Source organism: Pempheris klunzingeri, chromosome 5 (genome assembly GCF_042242105.1).
Source record: "Pempheris klunzingeri isolate RE-2024b chromosome 5, fPemKlu1.hap1, whole genome shotgun sequence".
NCBI lineage: Eukaryota > Metazoa > Chordata > Actinopteri > Acropomatiformes > Pempheridae > Pempheris > Pempheris klunzingeri.
The window spans coordinates 2,396,891-2,421,548 of NC_092016.1; the positions used below are offsets into that span (position 1 = coordinate 2,396,891).

At 45.4% G+C, this 24,658-nt stretch overlaps 1 protein-coding gene across 1 annotated transcript; it reads right to left on the reverse strand.

Moving 5' to 3' along the window:
- Positions 1 to 77: 77 nt before the first annotated feature.
- On the reverse strand, positions 78 to 23,457 carry peak1 (pseudopodium-enriched atypical kinase 1). The gene is made up of 4 exons (XM_070831541.1): positions 19,976 to 23,457; positions 11,592 to 11,839; positions 5,403 to 6,229; positions 78 to 1,469 (listed from the first exon to the last, which is right to left on the reverse strand). Exons 1-4 carry the CDS (start codon positions 23,359 to 23,361, stop codon positions 78 to 80), a joined length of 5,853 nt encoding a protein of 1,950 aa, XP_070687642.1. The 5' UTR covers positions 23,362 to 23,457.
- Positions 23,458 to 24,658: the final 1,201 nt, after the last annotated feature.

Here is a 24,658-nt window from a genome sequence, read left to right on the forward strand (position 1 = left end):
TCACACATTAGCGTCAGCAGAGGGACCACACGGGGGAGGTTGGATCTGTTGCCATAGTAACAGCCGGGTAGAGGATCTCAGAGTGGCTGCGACTGAGTCAGGTGGAGGGTGTGTGCTTGATGTGTTTGAGTTTGGTTCTGTGCCGGCTGGCTCTGGCTCTGGCTCTGGCTCTGGCTCTGAGACTGAGGATGTGGCTGCGGCTGCTGCAGGATGTGCACCACCCGGCTCAGGGTGTCCGTGGTGGCAAACGCCAGATACTGGCAGCACAGCCAGTCCTCCAGGCTCACGCCGCACGCCGCGTCCAGCGAGCGCTCCGCAAACTTGATCATCATCAGCGTCCGCTTCAGGTCCAGCCAGTTCTGGAGGGTGGCCTCCCGCTGGCTGGCGGTGGCCCCCGACATGGGGCCGGTGCTGCTGCAGCCCAGCGCCTGGAACAAGTCCTCCCGAGGACCCCAGAGCAGGCACTGCAGGCAGGCCCGGGCCTCGGACATGCGGATCCTCTCAGACGGGTTGACAGTGAGCAGTAACCTGGCCAGCTGCTGCAGACCCTGCGAGTAGAGCGATCTGACGGGCAGCGGCGGCAGGTCGGCCCAGGTGTACTCCCGCTCCTTCAGCTCCGGCGTCTCCTCGAAGGGGTTGGGCCGGTGCAGCATCTCATAGATGAGAATCCCGGTCTGGAACTCGTCACACTTGCGGTACTGAGTCGCAGTGACAATTTCTGGTGCCAGGCGCGACTGGTCGCGCAGCGTACCGGGGTCGGCGGCCATGAGGGTGCTCTTCTGTTTGGCCTGGGAGAAGTTGCTGATGATGAGGCGGGCGGGGCAGGTGGCGTTGGCGGCGGCGGCGGCAGCGCTGGCGGAGGTTGCACCGGAAGCGTTGCCGCCGCTGTTGCTGTTGTTGTTGGGTTCAAGAATGTCCAGATTCCAGGGGTTGCCGGGTTGGCAGTGGACCAGCAGCAGGTTCTCCAGCCGCAGGTCGCAGTGGGTCACGTGGTACGGCTTCATGTGCTCCAGGCCCGAGCACAGCTGCAGCAGCAGCAGACAGACCTGGCGCTCGTACAGCTCCGGGTTATGAGCGTGCCGTGCCACGCCTTCTCGGACAAAGTCAGCCACGGTCTGGAAGGGCACCTCACGTGTGATGACCACCACGCGGCTCTTCAAGCGGCCCGCGGTGCTCATGTGACCTGCTGCTGGGGTCTCATCTAATTTACCATTTGAAGCTTTGGAGCCCGTCGTCTTGGTTTCAGTCTTAATCTCTTTCTCTTTCTCCTTCAGTCTGTTTACGTCTTCCTCCTCGTTCTCGTCCTCCTCCACCTCCTCATCCTCTTCCCAGGGCAGCAGGCGGGTGGGGACGTCAGCCAGGAAGTGGCCGCAGTCTTGCTGGATGTTGAAGTTCACGGCAAGGCTTTGTCTCACTGCCAGGCTGTGGAAGAACTGCTGCTGGGTCTCCTTCACTTTGCTGCGGCAGATCTGGAGAAAGTGACGATAAGAAAGAGAATGTAAACATCGAAATGACAAATCTTCTCCCATGAAATGACAATGAAAGGGTCCCATGAACAAGATCCAAAGCCTGAGATCTTATTCCTCTGTGCCTTAGAGCTCTTTATTAAAATGAACTCATGAGCCACAGTGCTGCACTGGGCGTCATGCTCCTTTATTAGTTTTAGTCACGCCGACACTGTACTTTATTTTTGTCCAGTCCTGCTGCCAAAAGTCACCACTACTAGTCCCCAACAAATGCTCTGTTTACATGCATCTGAAAAGCTTTTGTTAAAACTACAGAGCCCTTTGGAACATTATTTAGCCTTTTTAGAGAAGACACGTCGTAAAGCAAAAGCCTTAATGAATGCTTTGCACAAACAAGAGTTTGTTTGTGTGTGTGGGGCTTAACTCTGTTTAAAAATGGGTTAAACAGCACACGTTTTCTCACAGTGCTGCACTCGGTCGTTCGTGTGAAAAGTGACAGAAATAGTTGTGGAAAGACTGAAAAAACACCTCCTTTCTCCTCAGTTACAGAGCTACAGATCCTTTAATGTGGCTGAAATATGTTGAATGTTAAATGATGTTTGCACCTTTGTTCATTTAAATGTTTTTCTGCAGCCACATGCACGAACGTACAGATCTTCCAGTCTTGAGTTTGTCTCTTAACTGCTGCGGGAGACTTTTTAATCAAACAGCCTTCTGCAACATCTGGAAGAAAACACCCCAGATCGAAGATCTTCTTTCTGTTTCCACTCTCTCCGTCCTGCTCTGCTCTGTGCAGCAGCGTTAAAGATGTAGAGGGAGGAGAGCGAGACGCCACGCTGTCACACTCAGCGGTGAGAACGTGTCTCCGTCTCCTAAACCACAGCGACAACCTCTGCAGCTCTCCGCCGCCCCACTTTGATCACAGCACAGAGAGGAGAGAGGAGAGAGTGGAGGATAAGAGTCTCTGCAGATGTCACAGCGTTCACTATAATACCAACAAAAGGGGAGAAGTCACAACATATTACGGAGATGTTTTTGGTTGAAAGACGGTTTATTCTTTTATATTCATGTTTTTTTTAGGGAGTTTTACTGTGATATCTGCTGACATAGCAAACATTTCAATAACTAAAACAGAACTGAGGATGCTTTGATTTCTGATGTCAGTTACTGTAAAGGACGACATTATTTCATTACTGTTCCTTAACAGTGGCTTGTATATCACACTGGGTGTTTTTCCTGCACACCGTCAGCACAAACTATGTTGAAAATGCATCAAAGTCATCAGCTGCCAGCTAAAAACTCGTTTATTAAAAGTCTATTACTTGAAAATGAGCCTGGGAAAACAACAAACACACTTATTTCACTGTCCATTTCTTGAAAATCTTGGATTTATGATTAGAGGAAATTATGCAAAAGACAATGTAAAATATCTTCTAGCTCACAGACAACTTGACATGTCGGGAATCAAACCTCTGACCCTGTAATCACTGGCTGACACACTCTCCTACAGCCACTCCAGATACAGATCATGACATCTGTTGTAATTGTAAAAGTTTCATATAAAAAAAACCCATTTCACTGTTGTAATGTATTTTATCAGACAACAGTCTTAATTTTGTTTTTAATTATAATTCAGTTAAATCACAATTTGGACCTCTAAAATATGACGACATCATATTATCATCAGGTAGGATTCTACTAAATACAATATGATAATACTGATTTATCGTCCTGCTCTCAACCTGAGGTCCGGGGACCTCCAGGGGTCGTTGAGGAGGCTCCAGGGGTCCCTAGAAAAATGGGGAATATTTTAATTTCACTATCAAATCTCCCCAATAAAAGACTATAACAATGATTATTCTTCACACTTTCCACTGTTCATCCACAGTTATGGAACAACTGCATCTCATCATACGACCATCCCTGATACCACATCCCATCATAGACGCTATAAAGGAAGAGGACGTAGTGAAGCCGACGCTGAGGAGCCTTAAACCTGCATTCTTTCTAACGGCCAGCAGGAGGTGACTCTGCTGAAAGTGTCTTTTGATGAACAAATGATTTAGTCCTACTTCGGGTAAAACAGCCCATAAAGCCGGGGGGGCAGGACCACCACCTGGTGACCAATCAAACGCGGGTCCTGCTGAAATGACCATCACTTCTAGCTCTGAAATCAAGATGGTGACGCCCAAAATGCCAAAGCAGAGGCTAATGAACAGTCCACAGACCAACGGGTGACGTCACAGTGTTTGTGTCCAGGTCTTTTATGCAGTCTGTTGGGCTCCTGACATTGAAAAAAGTTGAGATCGACTGCTTTAAAAAAATCATTTCGACCTCACTTTTTGAGTAACTGGAGCAAGTCTGCAATTAAAGTTTATGTGAGAGTTATTTTATCACTAAATCACAGCACTTTATCACTTCTCTTAAGGGCGGCTTTAACCTTGGCGGTGTGTGATTAGGCCGCATTCCTTCCAAATACACTGTGTAACTCCAGGAATGTGAAAGTTCACTGGATGTTTGTTTGGACACGTCGTCTCTGACACTTACAGCTGCCTGCTGATCTCATTCAGGAGCGGATCTGTGGGGTTTTCACCGGATTTTCTGAGCTGCAGGTTATTTATTGTTCCCTCTTGTTTCCTCAGAGCGCAGGACTCGCTCGCCGAGTTCCTCCGAGAATCAAGAATTCACACAGACACGCTAAAGGTGGATTACGAATAATTAGCAGCGCATTAAGAACATCACAGCATGCACGATCTCATTTGCAGGAGGCTCGACTACACTTACGGGGTTAAAGAAGGCCGGGGCACAAGTGGGCCACGCTAACACGGAGAGATGGGGGATGTTTAATTGGGATGTTGGGGCCTGTTTGTGTTCTCCTGCTCCTGGTTGCCTTATTTATGGATGAGCATCATAAAAAAACAGGACTTTCTCTTGAGCCTGCTGCTAATATGGAGGCAAAGCTTTGAAGTGCTGTGCAGAGTTTTCATATCCTGTGAATAATGCAACCTTCATCCATATCTGCTTTGTATTTAGCTTCAGAGCCGTTCGGGCACACACAAACACACACTCTGTGCCACAAGCAGACAAAAACTGCTTCCCTCACACACACACACACACACACACACACACACACATATATATATATATCTTTATATAAAAAACCCAAATGCATACACACACAAGTTTTATTGCACAAGGTCGTGCCCCAAAGGCTCAAAGTTTAAATGCCAATATTTCAGCACAAACACCTTCCTCCACCTCAGCTAAGGGAGTGGGATGAGACAACACACACACACACACACATATAAAAACAACACAAAAACAAAATACAAGGATTTAATAAATCTACTGCAAGGACAGAAACCAGCAGACAAACAAAAAAACTCTAATTAATTCAAGCTAATGCTGGAAATAAGCTGTTTGTTGCAATAACTTGGTACAGACATGCAGGATAAACTGTGCCCCCATGCAGCTGCTGGCTGTTTAAATACTTTTTTTGGAAAGTGGGACAAACTAGTTGAAGTTTCAGAGTCATTGCACATCTTATTAGTTAAATTATTATATTATTAGAACCAAATAAGTTCCTTTCAATATCAATTCAAGGAAAATCTACATATGGAATCAGGCTGAGGCTGCAACTCATGATTCTTTTCATTATTGACTCATCTGGTAGTGATTCCCTCCAATGGGTTACTGATGTTGGTATGTGTCGTCGTATCTCTGCAGGATTTGTTGCTGCAGCTATACCACACACCACTAAATGAATTAAAAGTGTTGCGCATCATTTTGGGTTTGGTAGATTAAACACGGAGAAGAAAGCTTGAGGCTGAATGTAGTTCAGTGAATGTTACACTGTGCACCAAACCACAGGGGGTCAGTCAGCATGTTGTCATTTGGCAGAACAAAGTGATCTATGTGCAGAAACAGGCGTCTCACCTTGATGGCGTAGTTGACCAGTGGGTCCTTGGCGTAGGAGGCGGTGTAGTACACAGCATCCCCTGCCTCACAGCAGGGCTTCCCAGTGGTCAGCCTGAAGTGGGACCAGCTGTCAGTGCCAAACCTCAAGTGATCCTTCTGACCAGCCATGAAACGGTCCTCGCACTTTGCCGCCAGCTTCCGCAGTGTGTCTGTGTGGAGCCCCCGGATCCTTCCCACCACCTCATCCCAGCTGTCTAACCCCCGGTACAGAGCAGGTCTCTGGGCTTTGGAAGCTCCTCCAGCAGCAGCAGCAGCAGCAGCTCGCCCTGCTGTCCGACCCCTTCCCGCCAGAGACTCTGTGCTGGGGTAGGCCCTCCTCTCTCTGCCGGTGGTGGCACTGGGGGCAGCAGATGCAGGTTGGGGAACCAGGGAGGACGTGCTGTTAGTCGGGCGGCCCTTGCTGGCAGCCGTGGCGGCCGACGGCCTCTCCAGGGAGTCCCCGCTCTCGTGGTCGTGGGCTCGATGAGGCTCGGAGCTGAGAGAGGAGCTCTGGCTCGCCGTCTCCCAGGTGGAGTCCAGGTCGTACAGAGGGTTGGCCACACTCAGGTTGGTGCCCCCAGGTTTAGCCTCAGCCCGGGGTCTCAGGACTCCCTGGCCTGGATCTTTGGCTCCCAGGCTGGGTTCGGTACTGGAGCGAGGTACGGCCTTCTTAGGCAGTGGTGGTGGGGTGGCCTTAGGGGCCGGCTGCTCAGCCAGGACGTCCAGGTCAATGGAGGCCAAGGTGTCGTTGGATGCTTTGATGTTTCGTGGCTGTTTCAATGGGATCATGTTGGCTCTGGATTGACCTGGAGGGAGAAAGATGACAAACATGTTTACTGCATGGATGAGAATCAGAGCAACACTGCACAATGATGTGACATCACTACATTTACAATCACTAACCCAAGAAGTCTGCTTTGGTGGAAAGGAGCAAAGGACAGTCAAGTACAGTTTGAGGTATTTGTCCTTTACTACTCCATATTTACTCCATTGCAGATTGAGATTGTACATGAGCTTGAAACCTGATCATCTTGATGAAGATCAAACTCCCCAGCAGAACGTAAAACTGGTTAAAAACAAGCGTTTATATGCAATAAAGTAACTAAATATAATATGGATGTACTGTAATCTAATGAGCACTATATATATATATATATATATATATATATGCTAAGTATTTTTAAATTGTTGTATTGCCACTAATATATCTAAGAATAAATCCTTAGTTTATGCCAAATAAATGAAAAAAGCAAAATATCTGAAGTTGCTGAGTTCATCTTTTTAAGGTTCAGCCACTCGTTGCTGCTTAGATGACAATTTTGATTTTACATTTCCCTCATTGTGGTCCTTTTAGTGATTTCAGCGGCCAAGCTTGGCTCTAATAGTCTGATAAAAGGGATCGAATGTGATTTGACATTTGACACTGAATGTGTCTTTCGTAAAAAAAGTCAAAACAGATAAAAATGAATGATTCCACATCAGCTCCCGTCTTATTTCTCCCACGTGGCGTTCACAGACGCCCACTGGCTTGCTGCCTCTCATGAAGGCCAGAGGCCGACACGAGGTTGTGCGCTGCGGCACGTGAGGGAACCAACCGGTGGCCCCGAGGAGAATTCAAGCCAGAGAGCAGGACAGCTGGGCACCAGCCGTCCCTCCAACCATCCGGCTGCCCGACTCAATCTGCAGGTCTGTTCTGCAGTGAGGCTTAAAGAGGCAGCATGGAGAGCACATTCATCAGTGGCTTCAAGTGACCTTATTTTCTGGGATGGCGGTGGAAGGGAATCGGAGGGTTGAGGGGTTGATTGGACTCCCTCGATGCTCTCTGGAGTCGAGGCAGATGGGTCAGAGACACGTGTCTGACAAGATGAAAGCAACAGAGGAGTCGCGCTGCTTCTGTGATGGGAATGAAACAGCCTGGTAGCTTTAACGACGTGGGTGTGCAAGGTCACAGACGAGCAGCTTTTAACTCACCAGGGAACACCCCAATTTCTTGGAAGATCAAGATGAGATGAGTGGCTGCTGACTGTTATAAGACGATGTCTTCAAAGTCACATCTTTCATCAAATTACTTTTTCGCGTCCCTACGGTAAAGGAACCGGCCTCGACAAGCAGATGCTACTGATTCCAATCATTTGTTAAACGATAGGAGCGACTCCTCACGTGTGTGCCACGCTGCCATCATCTTATGAAAGCAGAAGAAGCCTTAAGGAAGAGCAGTCTGGATGAAGTAAATGAGTCTCGGTAATCCTCAATCTGCAGTAATCCAGCCAAGGAAGCAGCCGTCTCCTGCGTCCAGTCGTGGGGATCTTCAGTTGCAGCGACGTGGCTGTGACTTAACTACATTACGTAAGACTCACTCAGTCTGTAATGGTCAAACAGCCTGAATGGAAGAATTAAAAACCCCACATCTAACAGGAGCACATCACACGGCAACTAATCATCATTTACGGTGCTGATTAATCTCCCAGTTGTTGTCAGATTGATCTGTTGATTGTTTAGTAGAAATGTCAGTGGAAAAAGAGATGAGCAGAATTGTTCAGAGCCCAAAGTTGACGTCATCAAATGTTTTACTTTTATAAAAAGAAATAATAAAATATAAAACACGTGAGGAAACTTTTCAGTTTCTTTATTTGACCTGTGATTTCCTAACTGAAGTATTATTCAGTGTGTTTTAATCACACTGTGAAAGATCAGATCGACCTATAATCTTATGAAACAAACAGTGTTAACAGATGACAGAGAGATAAATAAACTAAAACCCTCAAAAGAATAACTGAAATCATCTCATTCACTGCAAAACCTGTTCAGCTGTGGTAATTCTCTCTACTTCCTCAATCTAAATGTGGGTATCGACACATGCAAACTGCCCCAATGTCACCAGAAACCAAACAGGCTGAAGCTGCTAAAGAAGATTGCCTGCAACATAAATTCTCCAGCAGGGTTGAATTCATTATCAAATGTTTAATCTACACCTTAGAAGTGGAGGAGAAACACTCCCCTCCTCACACACGGCACATAATCTTCCTGTAACACTTTCAAATGGAAAGAAAATGAATGACTGTCTACCTGGATGAATATATACACACATATAGTGTGTGTAAATATACATATTAAGACGTTTCATTCACAGTTTTAGAGACAAGGATTCTCCGACACTCTTCTGTGAGGAGGTGAAGGAACTTGTTGCCGTGGCTCAGAGATTACTGTTCAGCCATCGTGCCGCAATCAAACTAACTCTGACACTGTAACAAGAGGAGGCGATGGAGGGGGTGGGGAGAATAAAGACAAACAGAGGGGAGGAATGAAGTGAGAGCTGGGGAGTGGGTGGCAAAAAGTGAGGAGAAATGAGAGAAAGAAGGAGTGAAAGACAAAGAGACGAGGGGGAGAGAGGGGGAGACACACGCAGAGACGGGTGATGAAAGAGACGAACGCTGCGAGAGGAGGAGGAGGAGGAGAAAACAAGAAAAACAAGCCTACCTCAATTCCACTAATGCCTCAAAGTTTGTAGGCAAACACAGTGCGGCAGCTGTGCGGAGCTGCAGAGGGAGATGCTTTTCTCTGCTTCCATCCCTGAGAGTGTGTGCGGAGACGCTGGTGCCAACAGGCAGGCTCACAACTCCCACCAATGCTGGAGATTTCTCACTGAGCGAGACAGCGAGCGCTCTGCCTCCTACTGCCTGATGCTCTGATTAAAACACAAGTGTGTGTATTCTGTGTATATATATATATAAATATAAATAGAGCCAGTGAGAGGGAGAGAGAGCACACTTCTGCTTGCTAAGTGAATGTGATTGTACACTAAAGTGTGTGAGCAGAGAGGATTACTGGGTCCGACACACACAGTGGAGGCAGAGCATGTCTGTTTCTGCACTTCTGACAAGGAAAATAGACAAAATAGACAAAATAGAAATGGAAACGTCACGCTCAGCGGCCGCGACATTAATGTTGCAGGCCACACACACACACACACACACACACACACCCTCTCACAACAAAAATGACCTATTGTACTGTGCGCTGAACACACACACTCCTGCCTTGTTCCTCATTAGCAGCATGCAGAAGAGAAAACTCAGGCTGCAGGCAGCTCGTCGAGCGTCATCCAGGGAGCTTTTAACACATTCACAATACATCCATCCGCAGAGCTGGTGTGTATTCTGAGCCTCACACACACACACACACACACACACACTCATGTAGCCTGCACAGACCCATGTAAACTAATTAGAGCAATGACACGTAAACACAAACAAACACTGTCCCACAAGACCACCCTCACACAACAAGGTGAGGAAACTTCATATGTGCATCTGCTCCATTAACACTCTCTACTTTACCGCTTTCTGTTGATTTTTGTCTCACACACACACACACACACACACACACACACACAGCTTCCTGTTTGACAGCTGTGCCTGCTCCTCTTCTCCTCCTCCTCTTATTGCTGCAGAAGTCTGATCCTGATGTGCTCATCATTCCCTCACCGTGTCTAATGATGAAATGTCCACATGGTCAAAAACAGGCTCCAAAATGGGGGCTGTAGCAGAGGGACTTCCTCATCATGGTGATGGAGGAATAATAATAATGCTGCAGTCTGTAGCAGTATCATAAAGAAGAGGGTTTACCAGAACTATTCGGGGCCTATTTGTCATTTAATATAGATATTTTAGACATCTGTCCCTCTTGCCATTTACATCTGAAACAATGGGCTTGAATGAGGCAGCAGTGCACTTGAGTTTTATGTTTTTAGGAGGCTTTAAAAGGCTTTGTAGATGTGCACATGCTTCTTAATGACTGTCTAATAGTTTCCTTTTACCTTAAAGCGTTATTACTACACCACACTTGAGCCTCTAATGATGTTAAGAACGAGACAGCAACAACAGAAATGCAGAATTACAGCAGCGCGGCTTCTCTGCGTGCCTCTAACTAACTCTAAGTGTGTATTTACACTGGGAAGCTCGGGTTTGTCTTTTTATTCCTCCTGCAAGCTGCAGAGAAGATCGGATTTGTGCACCACAAGCAGAGGAGCCGAGGGGTGAATAATTCAGGCTGTGGAGGAGCCACGAACTTGTAATGTCTTTTTCAAACTGGACTTGAACATCGCAGTGTCAGACCAGACTATTAGGAATCGACAGAACAGTAGAATAAGTAGTTTCAGAGATAATATGATGATAAAAGCTACTCTGATATGAAGACTGAGGTCAATAACGTATCATTTACCTTTAGTATTATTATTATCATAATGTGTGTATTACATATATGGCAGAGAGACAGAGGAGAATAGAAAGAGCAGGATGGTAATCTGCTGTTTACTGTGACTGAGAGACTCTCTGTACATTTCTGCAGGTCCCATGAATGTGCTCAGGAAAACAGCTCTGATTAAAATTGGTCCCTGCACAACAGCAGCAGAAGCAGCTCGACAAGAAGGAGAACCAACCTCAGGGCAGAGACTTCCACCTCTAGCTGAAATAATGTATTTTAAATTACTCTAGACTCCGAGCGGCAGGCTGTGGGTGACAAGATGTGTCGAGATTTTTGAGCTCCAGCTGTTTTGGCAGGGAATAAATTATGACTTGTCACACGTGGAGGTGTGCTGCTGCCGAGGAAAAGTCAAACCTGCTGTTTCAGAGCAAAGTGAACTGCAAGTGAAGTCAGTTTTTATCTGTTTGGCTCAATATTACAAGTCACACTCCAGACTCCAGTCGGCTTCCAGCAATGCTACTGTGAACACACCACACAGATGTATCATACTTTCTTTTCTGTCAAAAACATAGAATCTGCATTCGGTTTAATAAAAAATAAACAAAAAAAAAAACCTTTTACAGCCCAAACACTGTGGCGTTTTACCATTTCTACTTTTGGTCATTGCTCTGAGAGAAATGTAATTGCTTCTGCAGCTTCTTTTTTCACCTTTTCTTCCCATGTTTCTCTTCACCTTTTCATAAGAAGCACCTGCTGAGATGCTAGTTCACTCTATTATGACAGCAAACAGTGTCCATACATAAAGAAGTGGTGGTTCTAGTCGGAGAATCAGTCCTACGCAGAGGGAACGTGCTCGTTTGGACAATAAAAGCTTGCAAACTAACCCACACAGCACAGTTAGATTTAGGTAAATGCTTCAGGCTTTGTCAGACACCAAGAAGAAAATCTTTGGTGTGTTGTTCTTACCCAGGTTGCTGTATGTGGCACTGCACTGGCTGGAGGCGGTGGAGTGGGAGTGATGGGAGTGATTCCCGTCCTCCTCTGGCTCTCCGAGGCTGGCGCTGCCCTCGCTGGCCGACGCTGGTGTGGCAACCTGGTTGGCATGGCCCTCCTCGCCCTCCCCAAGCACCAGCCCCAGATTCACTCTGGCAGGAAGGGAGACGGCACCGGGCAGCTCCCGATCCCCGGCACTGCTGGCACCGCCTGGTACCTGGCTGCAGATGACAGGGAGAAGCATGGCTCGTTTAGTCATGGAAATGTGGAATAGTTGCTCCATTAGCAGCCTGATTACATTTTCTTTACATGTTTTCTTTCTTTTCTCCCTTCGTTTGTAATCTATGATGTTAGTTTTCCTGCTGCTTTGAGTTTGTTCAGTATTCTGCTGATATTAAAGGTTTAAATTTGCATGAAAATATCTGCAAAACAAGTCAGAACAGAGCCGGATGGTAACAGTGAGCTCTACTGCAGAGACAGGAGTGTTGATAGGTGATGAACGAGCTGCTCCTGATAAGTCTGTCATCATTTATCTACCGTCACCGGATATGAACAAAACATATCCAACAATATGTAGGATTTTATCGCGTCAGTGTTTTCAGTCTCTGTGTCTCTTCATCAGCTCACTTCTTTTCTTCTCAGCAGGTGCTGAATTGGAGGCAGCTCAGCTGTAAGCGGTAGGGGGGGGGGCTTTTAAAATATGACGTGCTTCATATGTAACTACACACACACTGCCTGAGGGAGGGTGGTGGAAAAAGGCAGCGCGGCTTACGGTGGTGTTTGATAAACCGCCACCTGAAAGAGGGGAGCCGACGATTTGAGGTGTTTAAAGTGCTGAGGTTCATTTCATCGCTTTGTGTGGCGCTCAGGTGTTCTGGGTGCCCCGAGGAACGAGCTAATGATCCGTGAAGCTCAACAAGACGAACCGCAGAGTTGAAGCACAAATCAGAACTGCGTGTCCGCTGACTTGATATTTAAAGCAGCAGCATTGATGCAAACTGTCACCTCAAGATTGTGGATATCATGAAGCACGACACCTGATTCGGTGTTTCGTGCCTCTGTCATAGTGCTGCTGCTCTTTCAGCGGATGGACGCATCGTGCTGCCTTATACTTCATCATGTACTGACAGCGGCTCAAGTGAGTTGTGGGCAGAAGGAATCTGGGTCACTCAGGGTGTGTTATCACTGGAGAGTTGAGGCTCCAGTCACAGCGCCAAAGCCCAGTGGATGCTGGGAGCAGACCTGTCGTCTGCTGCAGCTCGTTGCTGCCAGAGATGTGTGAAGCAGACGATCTGCCACACACGTGTCTTCTTAAGGAAGTGACAGGATCGTCCCATCGGGGCCTGAGTGCATCACCACATTATTGCCCTGTGGAAAATGTCTCACATGGTCGGAAGCCGGTTAGATTGAAAGAGCACCATGTGAAGCTTCTGACCACTACAGCTGCTACGGAGATGCTAATGGTTTGGAACTATTTCACTGATCTACAGGTGGTGATAACGTGAAGCTAAATATAGTTAAATATACTAAAAATACCTTTAAAAGGGCTTCGCAGACGTCTTGACATTTATGTGTGTAGACCTCAAGGATACAAACACTGAATGTTGTTTACAAGAAGACTCCACAAGGCAGATTTATCACAGATGGATAAAACCCTTCCTGGAATAAGTAACTGACAGGAATTACAATTCCAATGCAGTTGAGTGTAGCAAATCATAAAAATACCTGAGCACAGTTCTGCAGTGGGTTTGATTTCTACTATACTAAAAGTACAAGAACATTTTCTTAGATGCCTTCAAACACACAAACACACTTTATCCAGATCATGTCTGCGATAAGATTACTGTATGATTATCATGGAGGCTTCTTCTTCTAAATACAGCAACACTACTAACGGCCTGATACACTATAATCCCATACGTGACTTTGCAACAGATACAGACACAAACACTGGTTCCTAAAGAGATGATTTTTACGCCGTTCATCACAAAACAATGACCAGAGGAGCTCACAGAGAACAGGGGCACCCAGATCTGGCAAACTGAAGTAAAACAACGCAATAGGAACAATTCTGTAAGAAAAAGAAAACATGAAAGATGCAATAAGTGGCTGAAGCAGAGAGTAAAGAGAGACTGCAGCAGAGCTGAAGCTAAAAAGGAGAAAAACAAACCCTTCCCCTTTAATTAAAGTTAACTACAACATCAAGTTCATCTCACTGCTGAATAAAGCTCAGCAGCTGCTGTTTCATCCTGAGCCTCTCCAGAACATCACAGCGAATGAACAGACTCAAAGCGACTCAAAGTTGCTGCCCGCTGATCTGGTAACAGTTCAGCCGCGACCTGTGTGAGACATTACAGCCTCAGGCCACCAGGGCCGTGACCACCCAGGGTGGGTGCCATACTACTACTACTACTGTAGACTTTAACCCTTATTGGAACACACAAAGAATACCTGCTGGCATTGTGTTTACTATTCTGACTATTCTATTTGTATTTCCTGTTCTGCCAAATGATAATGATGATGTGAAGTTAGCGTACAGTAAAACAAAAACAGTCACAGAGAGTTCACAGGGCTGCTTTCATGGCCCCAGGTCACCGTGGGTGGGGCAGGCTGGCAGTAATGTTTGTACTACCCTGAGTCAGATGTGTCACTTCCTGTGACTGTAATCATGACAACACATGCTGTTAGTATGACTAATGATTTCTGTGGTCACAGGCAAAAGTCCCTGTCAAGAAAAAGCACAGAGAGCTTTGTCATATTGAAGGCAGCTGTAGTTTTTAGTGCACTACGCAACAAACTGGCCAGTTGTTTGCAGCCAGTCATAAAGAGAGTAAGGTAAAGTGCTGAAGCCTCCCTGTGTGCCTAGATTCTAGTCTTTGTCTGAATAATAATAGTAGGCACTGTTGAAGAACATTAAGATTAAAATTCACAACAATTGGTACCTAAAAGAACGCTGAGGCAGTAAAAAAGTGGTAAAACGATATCATCCTCTGTTCCTAAAAACTGGTGTGCATCATTAACAGAAGGAGAAGTTGAATGTCGACAGTTTTGTTCACCAAGTACAAATTCTGCAAAGTGAAACTAACGCTGACAAAGTTGGAACTCAGATTCTTGTGATCTTCAGTAGGTTTTAAGTTTCATGCTTAAGCTCTGCAGAATCCAATAACATAAGACCCCAAATACAACAGAAGCTAATCTGAAAACAATCTGCAAGCGCGAAATCAGGATTTCATATGAAAGCAGTGACATTCTTTGTAAGTGTTGCTGCTGATATTTTGGCCATGATGAGACAGACAAGCAGGCACTCTAAGAAAACACCCAGCCAGCTGCTGGTGTCTGTCTCGACCCCGGGGCTCTGTGTCTGAGGAAAGCATCACATCTGACATGTTTATGATGCGTCTTTGTGGACCATAAGCCCTCTGTGTCTCTTTTAAAGTCAGCTGATCAATAGCCTGTGAGTTTCCACAGTGCACTGCTTCAGCACTTGCTAGCAGTAGACAGTTGATATAAAAGCCCCGTCGCAGTGCTGTGAGCCAACTAGAAAACAAAGTAAACTGTGAAAAGATGGAGGCATGAATACAAAGATATGTGGTGCAATGTGCTATAATCAAACGCAGCAAGTTTAGCGTTAACTCAGTTTCCTCTTTTCTTCTTCCCTGTTCTATCTTTGTAAATCGAGCATCGATCTTACTAAACACCAAACTAATAGTGTTTACAGTCAGCTACAAAACCACTAGACCACATATGAGATCATCTCTAGCATCTAATCCTGTATGAACAAAACCTTAAACCCTTTAAAGCCTGAATCGTGAAATAATTGCCAGAAAATTCAAATGTTTTTGAAACTGGAGTGTTTATTGAACCTTCTGACAAATTACAAAAAGTTTTAAAAAGTTTAAAAAGTTTTCATTCGCATCATTTTTGCTACATCCGGCGTTTATATGTTTATTCATGCTCACAGTTTATCTTAAACAAACAAAAACACATAAAGCACAGATAAAACACCACACTGATGATGTACAGGTGTATATATCAAATATGATACACTAGGCGTTAAAGGGTTAAGAGGCCCTTGACACAATAAAATACCTTTATAGCTGCTACATGTAACCATGTCAGGACCTGACTTGTTCAGACAGCATGAGACTGCCCCACTACATCACACTGTTTCTGAGACTTCTGCTGCAGGAAATATCTGTCTTAAAAAAGTAGAATCTCACGAGCCTCTCCTCCCTGTAAGACTTCAAAAGGCCCGGACGGTCACAGGTATGTACAGAAGTGAATAAGGTTTCAGTTCTTACCCACTGTGCTGGCTCACACAGCTTCCCATCTGGAAACCTTGAGTACAATGCAAAGGTGGATTCACATTCTAGGAGGCGAACAGCTTGTTAAGCACGAGGCCGTCTTTTCCTGCATGTGCTCTTTCCTGGTCTTCCTCTGTTTCTGTGAATGTTCCTACCTGTCTAAGGTAACGTGTTTCAGCCAGTGCTGAGGAGCACGCCCACTGTTGGCCAATAAAACTACTTCCAGTCAAAGAAAAAAAGAAAGCACTGAAAGGTTAACCCCTAACCTGCCAAACAAAAGTCCTGCAGAATGACCTGCGTGACCACTTCACCACATGTAATCTCTGTAATCACTACTTATCCTCTGCTCACACTTCAGGTTTGTTATCTCTGAATGCAAAACACATTTGCACCAAAGATATTTCTTTCATATGGAGATGCACCAACATTACCATTTGTCAGCAGTAGTGGTTAATGCAAGCAAATGGTACTAAAACATCTGATAGAGACATTTTTAACAGCAAGAATCTGTTAAATAATAAATAGCACATTTATTCTAAAATAACTGCTTTGGTTGCACAGAATCCAGTTTTCACAAAAACTTTAAAAACCCCAATACTTTGCAGAAGCACTGATGTGAAAACCTATCTTTAGTGCTGAATGTTCAAGGCAATCAGACAAACTATTTAAGAATGTTTTCCCTCCCCTTAACGTCTGAAGCGCTGTGACATTTCTTCACATCCCACAAGCACATTCTTACATTCTGCAGACTTCTTTTGATTTGATTTTTTTTTTCTCATCACCAAAGGAAAGCTTCGGCACCGAGGGAGAAGTTTAGCTATTTTCTGTTTGTGGGTCAGCTGAAAAGCACGTGCCGGTACCTGAGATAAACTTCAAATAGCCAGCAGAGTAGCACTGTAACCTACTGCCAACACAGCATGTGAATAAAGTAGTTACTAATTGACAAGTTGGCAGTGAGTGCTGGAAGCAGAGAGGTCAAGTAGGATTGTTTGGAAGAGACAGGTGTGAAAAAAACAAGCCAGATAAGACCAAAGGGGAGATGTTTGGAAGTGTTTGAGCGTGATGTTTTAAATCTGGTCTGACTAAAACATGATTCCACGTAGGCGTACATGTACGTGAATGTCTCTTGTACAATAGAGCGAAAACTAATCGTAACACCTGCTTAACCAAAGATTCAGGAAAATAAAATGTTGTTGGAAATTTAACAAAACTTCAATTATTTGTGGAATCAAATGAAGTAAATGAATGTTTTTCTTGCAAACAGCTGTTCGGGACTTCAGTTCATCTGCTCATCAGCTCTGGAGGCTAAATATTGTATTATTTATTTTACTAAACATGAGCAGAATAGACATTTGTCGTCATTTGAGTAATCCATCAGTCTTTATGTGAGAACACCAACTTTTCCAATGACTTACTACTTATTTACAACTTACTAATGACTTGGAGATTTTGGGTAACTTACAGAGTTCTCTTCAAAACACCAGTACACTATCGCATACCCAGTTTTAGCATGGCAATACCAAGATTAATAGCAAAACTAGCTCATACCTGACTCTTGTACCACTTGCTATGAAGTGAGCGAAGAGACAGGCACTTCTGGAGGAGAGAAAAGACGACCAGAGTTGAGGCTTGAGGAGGAGAAAAAAAGGCAGGGGAGCTAGAAAAGAGACAGAATGGGGCCAAGCTCTTGACAGGATGGAGGAGAGAAATGTTCAAGAATTCACAGTGCTCTGGGATCAAAGGAAAAACTTGAGGAAGGAAGAGATGGAAGAGGTGCAAACATTACATGAAACAGAGAAAGGGATGTTGCACCCTGAAAACAGCTGAGAAGTTGAGGATAAGATGGAGCTGGTGGAGATACGGCACCATTACTACTAATCGGATGCATTTTGTAGAACATCAATACGCTAAACAACAACTTCTCAATACAACCTCCAACACACACCAGAGTCACCGTCTGGTTTCAGTTTGTTTTCTGTGCTGTAACATCATGCAAAATTATCAGGAATGTGCATTGTGCAGAAAAAACCTCTTGCTTAGAGACCAGTCGCCATTTTTACTAAATAGTAACTTTGCATCACATATTACCATAAAATGGGAGGAGTACACATGTGTTTCAAGAGTGTTACACACAGTTTGATTCAGTTTACCATAAAGGGATTGAGCATGAGGATGAATCACCTTGGATGGGGGTTCGGGTGAGTTTTCCTAAATGTTAAAGAACAAAAATATGTAGATGTCTTTACCCCACTAAGCTGAACTCATTTGAGATCAAATCAGTTACTTGGTGGATCTTAACTTAAATGTACTTTCCTGCTATCAACAATGTGAATGTTTTCAGAGTGTCCAGCACTATTCAACTTGATAATGATTACTGATTAGTAATTCTCATCATTCGCAGTGCTTTTAGTATCCAGCAGAAGAATGAATTCTTGTTTGGCCCCTGCAGCATCCATTTGACTAATTACCATCTTTGAGCATCTCTTGAACTTCACTTCACCTCCAAGGCAAAAACAAGTCACATTCAGCACAAACAAGCTTATAATTTAGAACAGAAAATATCCTGCGCCATTACTCACACGGCACGAAATGTACCCCAAGACATTAAATGGAAAGAGCAATAGCAGGTCATAGACAAATAATGAACTGCAAGAATACACTGCCAGCATAGACTCAACGCTGTGAGTGTGTCTACATGTGTGTGACAGTGAGGCTTTAAAGCACTTTGAAAAGCTACAGCTAATACGCCATCTAAAGCAGTGATTAATAGAGTTGGGGTCGAACCGACTGCTGTTGGATGGCTCGTAACACACTGAGGTCCCCTCCTGAAGGGAGAGCCCACTGAGCACAGAGCCTGCTGTTCAGGTAATAGATGACATTAGGGAAGAGACCACATAGGCTGCACAGCCCATGCAGTCGGCTGGGCAAGTGGGCGAGCGGACATGCCGAATTAATATCAAACACCTCTAGAATGTGTGATGAGGGATCTGTAAGATGGGAGGAGAAACACCCGTGGCACTTTGGAGGAGCAGCTGGCAAAGGTTGAGCATCTGAATTTTAATCCTGGTCCCATGAATACTCTTAAGGGAATACATGCGGGCTTTAGTCATACGGGCACTGCATGTGAAATCATTCATTAGATAATTAAGAGGTAACGTAGGAAGAACATGTCAAAACTTTGATTAGATTAGATTAGATAAGAATTCAACTAAAGGAAAGACGACGCTGTATCAAAAACTATTTGTAAAACCAATACTCAACTTACGGCAGGTCTCACTTACGTCCCTGATAAACTGTTTTATGGTGGAGTGACTTCTCATCAAAGGTTAATCTTCTTACGGGATTTAAATGACAGCATAACTGTGTTCTGTCTGACAGCTACAATCCTTCAGCTCTTCTGTTTGCTCCATACCTCGCAAATGACATTTTTGACGCTCAATAACCCTTATTACTCCACCTTAACAATGTTCATTCTTGGTTTGAGATTATCTAGTCCTCCACAGCAGGGTCTAGTTTAACAGCTTTATGCATTTAGTGTTTTCTGCCAAATAAATCTGAAACCACATTAATATGTTATGTCCACTGACTTTTCTCTGGCCTCTTTCTGGAAGAGATCTGTCTCTTTGTGTTTCCAGACCCAGTGATCCTTGCCATTTGGCCACTGAGCTGGTTGTCGGGTCCAGTCCTGCTGTTGATTGTTGCTAGAGCTGAAATTGAGTGTTTGTTAGCACATCAAAACAGCTCTGTTTGCCATAGCCTAGTGACTAGTTAGTGAAATATACTTGGAACTTATTTTCTGTGGATTTTTGTTTATTATTTTGGCTGCAGAGACCCTGACGCCAACCTTGCTTCCACTTTTTAGTTGGTTTAATGATTAATGATTTTTAATGATTAATGATTTTTCTGGAAATTAATTATTCATTGTTAAACTTAATGTGCTCCAGCAGTCTTTTCTTGTTGTTTCGACTCCACTGCCTTTGCTCCCTAAATGTTCATTTAAGGAATCTTATAATTTAGTGGTGTCAAGTGTGTGAATAAATCTTGGGCAAATACCTGAAGTCCTTGTTGTTGAGATCACATCCAGTGGTGTGTGAGAGTGGTGTCTGCCCTGGACTCAAAGGTCTGGGCTCCTTGCTCTCATCAGCTGTAGGTAGTGCATTTTCTCTGCACTCCTCCACTCGTAGCTCTCCTTCTCCGTCACCAGGGGTGCTGCCACTTTCTGGTTTGTAGGTGAAGATGATGGTTGGCTTCTGGTTGGGATCATCTGGTTTGGCCTCAGTGAACCAGTGATGCTGTTGGATTGGTGGTGGTGGAAGCATGTGAATGACTGTTCCATCCAGCCCGACCAGCTTGCCTTTCTCCTTCTCCCTCTCCGCCCGCTCTTTCTGCTCATCCTCGTCTTTCCGTCGCCGAAAAAAGCTCTTAAAGGAGATCCAACGTTTGGGTTTGGAGCCATCTGTTGCGATACGTCTCCCCTCTCCACCTGGACTTGCTTCACCATCACTGGGTCGTACAGGAGAACTGGAGGCAGAGCTCTTGGTCCAGTTGCCAAAATGTCTCTGGAGGATGTTAGAAGCATGATAAGGGGAAGACGTAGATCTAGGAGGTGGGAATGGGGCATTTGGCTCAGAACGGGGGCTGGAGAGTTGGACAGCAGCAGAGGCACTCTGGGATTTAGACAAAACTTTCGAGGGTGTGTCCTTCTTGGGCTTGGAAAGACAGCCATCAGTGGCGGAAAACAGAGACTTGGGTCGGGTGAGGGTCTCCTTCATGGCATCAGGTGGAAGGGCATACAGCTCCTCAGAACTGAGGGTTTTGGCTTGTGCTGAAGGTGACTCTGGGGGAGACTGTGGAGGATGGATGGAGGCCACAATTTGTAAAAGCACAGCACTAGCCTCCTCCCTATGACTTACCTCTGTCCCAGACAAAGTAAGGTCTGTATTATCATCTTTACTGCAACTAGTGTCTCCACTTGTCTTGCAAGTGCGGGTAAGAGCATTAGCAGTGGGGCTGGCTTTAGGTAGGTTTGCATTAATGGCAAGAATGGCAGGGGGATTTGCTGATGTTGTGGGAGAGAAAGCCCCAACTGTGGAGCTCATCACAGTGCTTGTCACAGTGCTAGCGTCTGTAGTGGTTCTAGGTTGTAAACTTGGTGCTTTTGACGCTTCAGGTGGAGCTTTTGTCTCTTCAAAAGAGGGTCTCTCGGATGTGCCCCTGGCAGAGATAGTTTTCTCTGTTGAAGAGGACTGGACACTCTCAGAGGATCCAATCTCTTCATAAGTATGGCTGGCTACCCTACTACCTACCCCTTTTGACTGTGGCAGTTCCCCACTGAGTCCCAAGAAGCTCTTGTACACAGCTAGGTTGTCATATGCGCTTGGATTGATAACAATAGGTACCTTAACAGCATTCTTGGAGCTGCGTGCATAGGCTGGCTCATCTCGAATAATAATAGGAAAGGGAGGCATGCCTGCATTATTGAAACTGTTAAACTTGATCTCTGATAAGTTGGGGGATTTCACAGGTACAGTTCGGGAAGAGGACAGCCCAGCAATGGGAGAAGTGGGAGCTGACTTGTGGCTGCAATGTTGAGTGGGTATGGAGGGTCCAGAATTACCTGCAACCCCTAGTTCCACTTTGGGTATCTTTTGGCGTGGGCTTGTGCTTGATGTCCACACCTCTTGGTAGCGTATGCTCCCTGATTTCTTTCGGGAGGTACCTGACAAGGCAACAGATGTGGGTGATGTTGGCATAACAGGAGAGGAAGGAGAAAAGGGGGAGGTTGGAGACAGGGGCTGACCTAAAGGAGTGCTACAAAACGATGTAGGACTGGAGGGCATTGATAGGTTTTTGGGTTTTGGAGTAGAATCTGGAATCTGCTCATCTTTGTTGGCCATGGATGCTGACACATCAACTACAGTGTAAGGCTTACAGATCAGTGATTTTTCCAAATTCACTACACGGTATGGTTTAGCTTGTTCCTCTGTGGGGCTAAAACTGATAGTGACTGGTTGACCTGGAAGGGCCTGGGGCATTGGCTTGCCTTCTCTGCCATCCTGATCTTCTAATCTAATGGCCAGGACAGCCTTGTGTGTTTCAGTCACCTTGAGTGGACTCTGTGCTCTGTGGATGGGCTCCTTTTTTGCAGGAGATGTGCAGGGGACAGGTGCTTTAGAAGATGTGGGAGAATGCAAGCCATTTCGAAGAGCACAGGGGGCACTGCTCCCACTGCTGGAAGTTGTTCGAGAATCCTCCGGTAGCGATGACGATGATTCTGGAGAAGTGGTTGACTCTGAATTTGATAGGAAACCACTGCCTTGCATGTCATGGGGCCCATAGGGAAGAAGACCTCCACTGGAGTCCATGGAGGGGTATCCATTCAAGATCTCATCATAGCTATCATCATAGTCCACCGCACAAATCCGCTGAAGTGAGCGGTTGCGAAGCGGCACAGTATTCCACTTTTTCCCAGCAGCAAAGGGCACTGGAGACAATGTAGCAGCGCGGAAGTTTGCAAATCGCGGTTGGCCTCGCATTCGTATCTCCATGGCTAGTAACTCTTCATCACTTTCATCCCAGCTTTCATGTTCATCATCATCCCTTTCAGTCTCGTCGTCGTCCTCGTCCTCATCATCATCATCATCTTCGCCTTCACTGGAAAACTCTGGGTAGCAAAAGCGACCGCCCTCTGTGCTGATGATGTCGGTGCTATTGCTAAGCGATACCCGCTTTTGGGCAGTGCCATCAGCACCACTGCTGCTGCTTCCCATAGCCAGACAGCTCGAAGCTGGAAGGCCTCTTTCCAAAGACCGTCGGTATGAACTACTGATTCGTCCCCAAAACAAGTCCTTAGACCCAGAAAGGGGTGTGGGGCTAAGTCCAGGGCCCAACCCAGCAATCTCCTTTAAGACATCTGCCAGTCCACTGTTGTTGTTATTTCCACTAGGGGTCGTGGGGCTAAGCTGCCCATAACCCTCAATCTCCTCACTGCCATCCTCTCCTACGTTGTTGTTGCTGGGGCCACCGGGCCTCTTACGGTTCAGTCCATTGCGATTCCAAACTGTGAAAGCTGATGTTTTGCCTTGTTCTATCACATTTGGTGGTCGTTGCAGGTTGCCATCTGAATCCAGCCCTGTTGCGGAGCAGGGCAGCATCATAGTAGGCTTAACAGCAATGGTTGGCTTCTTAGCCACTGGTGGACGGAAGTGTCCTGAGCGAGCAGACCCACTTCCAGCCCTCTGGGAGTTGCTGGTAAGGTTAGGGTTTGCTCTGGCCCCAGCAGGGGATGGAGTCTGTTGCTGAGTTGTTGGAGGCCTCTGGTCAGAAGGAGGCTTCCTTCCACCACTCTGAGCCAGACAGTGCAGACTTTTGGGTTTAAAGCAGTTCTTGCACTCGCCTGGTTTCCACACGTGCTCAGTGAAGGTGCTGCAAGCGGACATGTCGGCTGGTCCAGTGAGGCAGCCTGCTGTGTCAGTGGACAGGAAATCCCTCCATCAAGCTTCACGCCACAGGCACTAGTTATAGAACAGCAATGATGAGCACTGTTGAAGTCTCAAATGTGGGGGATACAGAACCTGAAAAAGAGAAACAGAAGAAAAAGGTATAAATGCATATTTTTTTAAAAACAGGATTTTTCAAAATATTTGTTCAATTTAAATGCCACAAACCTAAACAAACTCCACAGACTAGATAGAAACATTCACAAACATACAATTATGCAATTAAACTTCATCACACACAAAGCTGAATGTATTTGGGCTTAGAGGGGGAAAAATAAGCTGTGTGAGAGAAAGGGAATGGGGAAGAGAATTAGGAAGGCAGCGCTACACTATCTCCATTAGGTGGCAAACTTTCTCTACTTAGCAGCCAGTCCTTCCTCTGGAGCAGTCACCTGTCTCCTCGTAACCCTCAACTGGACATGTGAGACTCCAAAAGCAGAGGGGCAGAAGTGAACGGGATTAAGAGAGCTTATTTCCGAATTGCTGTCCTGCGTTGTTGTTGGCTGTTTCAGCCGGGCTTAGGTGAGATAAAGGTACTGATATAATCATTGAATAAAAACATCAGTGTCCTAAATCCTGTGAGCTAGATCGATTACATGGATAATGGAAATCAAAAGAGCTTCAGCTGAGTTCACATACACTGAAGTCTGACAAATGGCAAAGTATAACAGTAAGACTTTTTTGCAGTTTTGGTTTTATATAGCGTCAACTTGAAATTTAACAACAAGACAGGTGGTTTTTTTTGCTGTTTACCATCAATAGGTGATGAACAGAGTGAGACAAGTAACTCTTCCTATACATAATCACCACAAGGAGGAGGACATGCAAGGAGTTTTTAAGTCATATGTCCTTAATGGTTTCAGTTACTACACACTTTATGTTGGCAATGAATGCAAACAACATTGAATCTGTGAGTTGGCACATAGTCATTCTTTACAGCTGGTTTCAAATGTGCTATTTGTCTTGTTTTTAATGAGTCAATCAGCCTGCACACACAGGAATAGGCTCAGACATTCACAACACTCTATCGCCAGATAACAAAGACTGACATTTTAAAACTTGGGCACAAGCATGGTCTCAGGTTATCGGTATCAGCACATACATATGAGACACATCCTGTTTTCCCCGGCCAGGCAGGTCACACTTTCTGGCATCAGGAAACCATACCCTTTGCTATTCTTTTTTTAATTACCCAGAACAAAAGTACCTTATTTTAAATCCTTCCCAGCTCATTGGA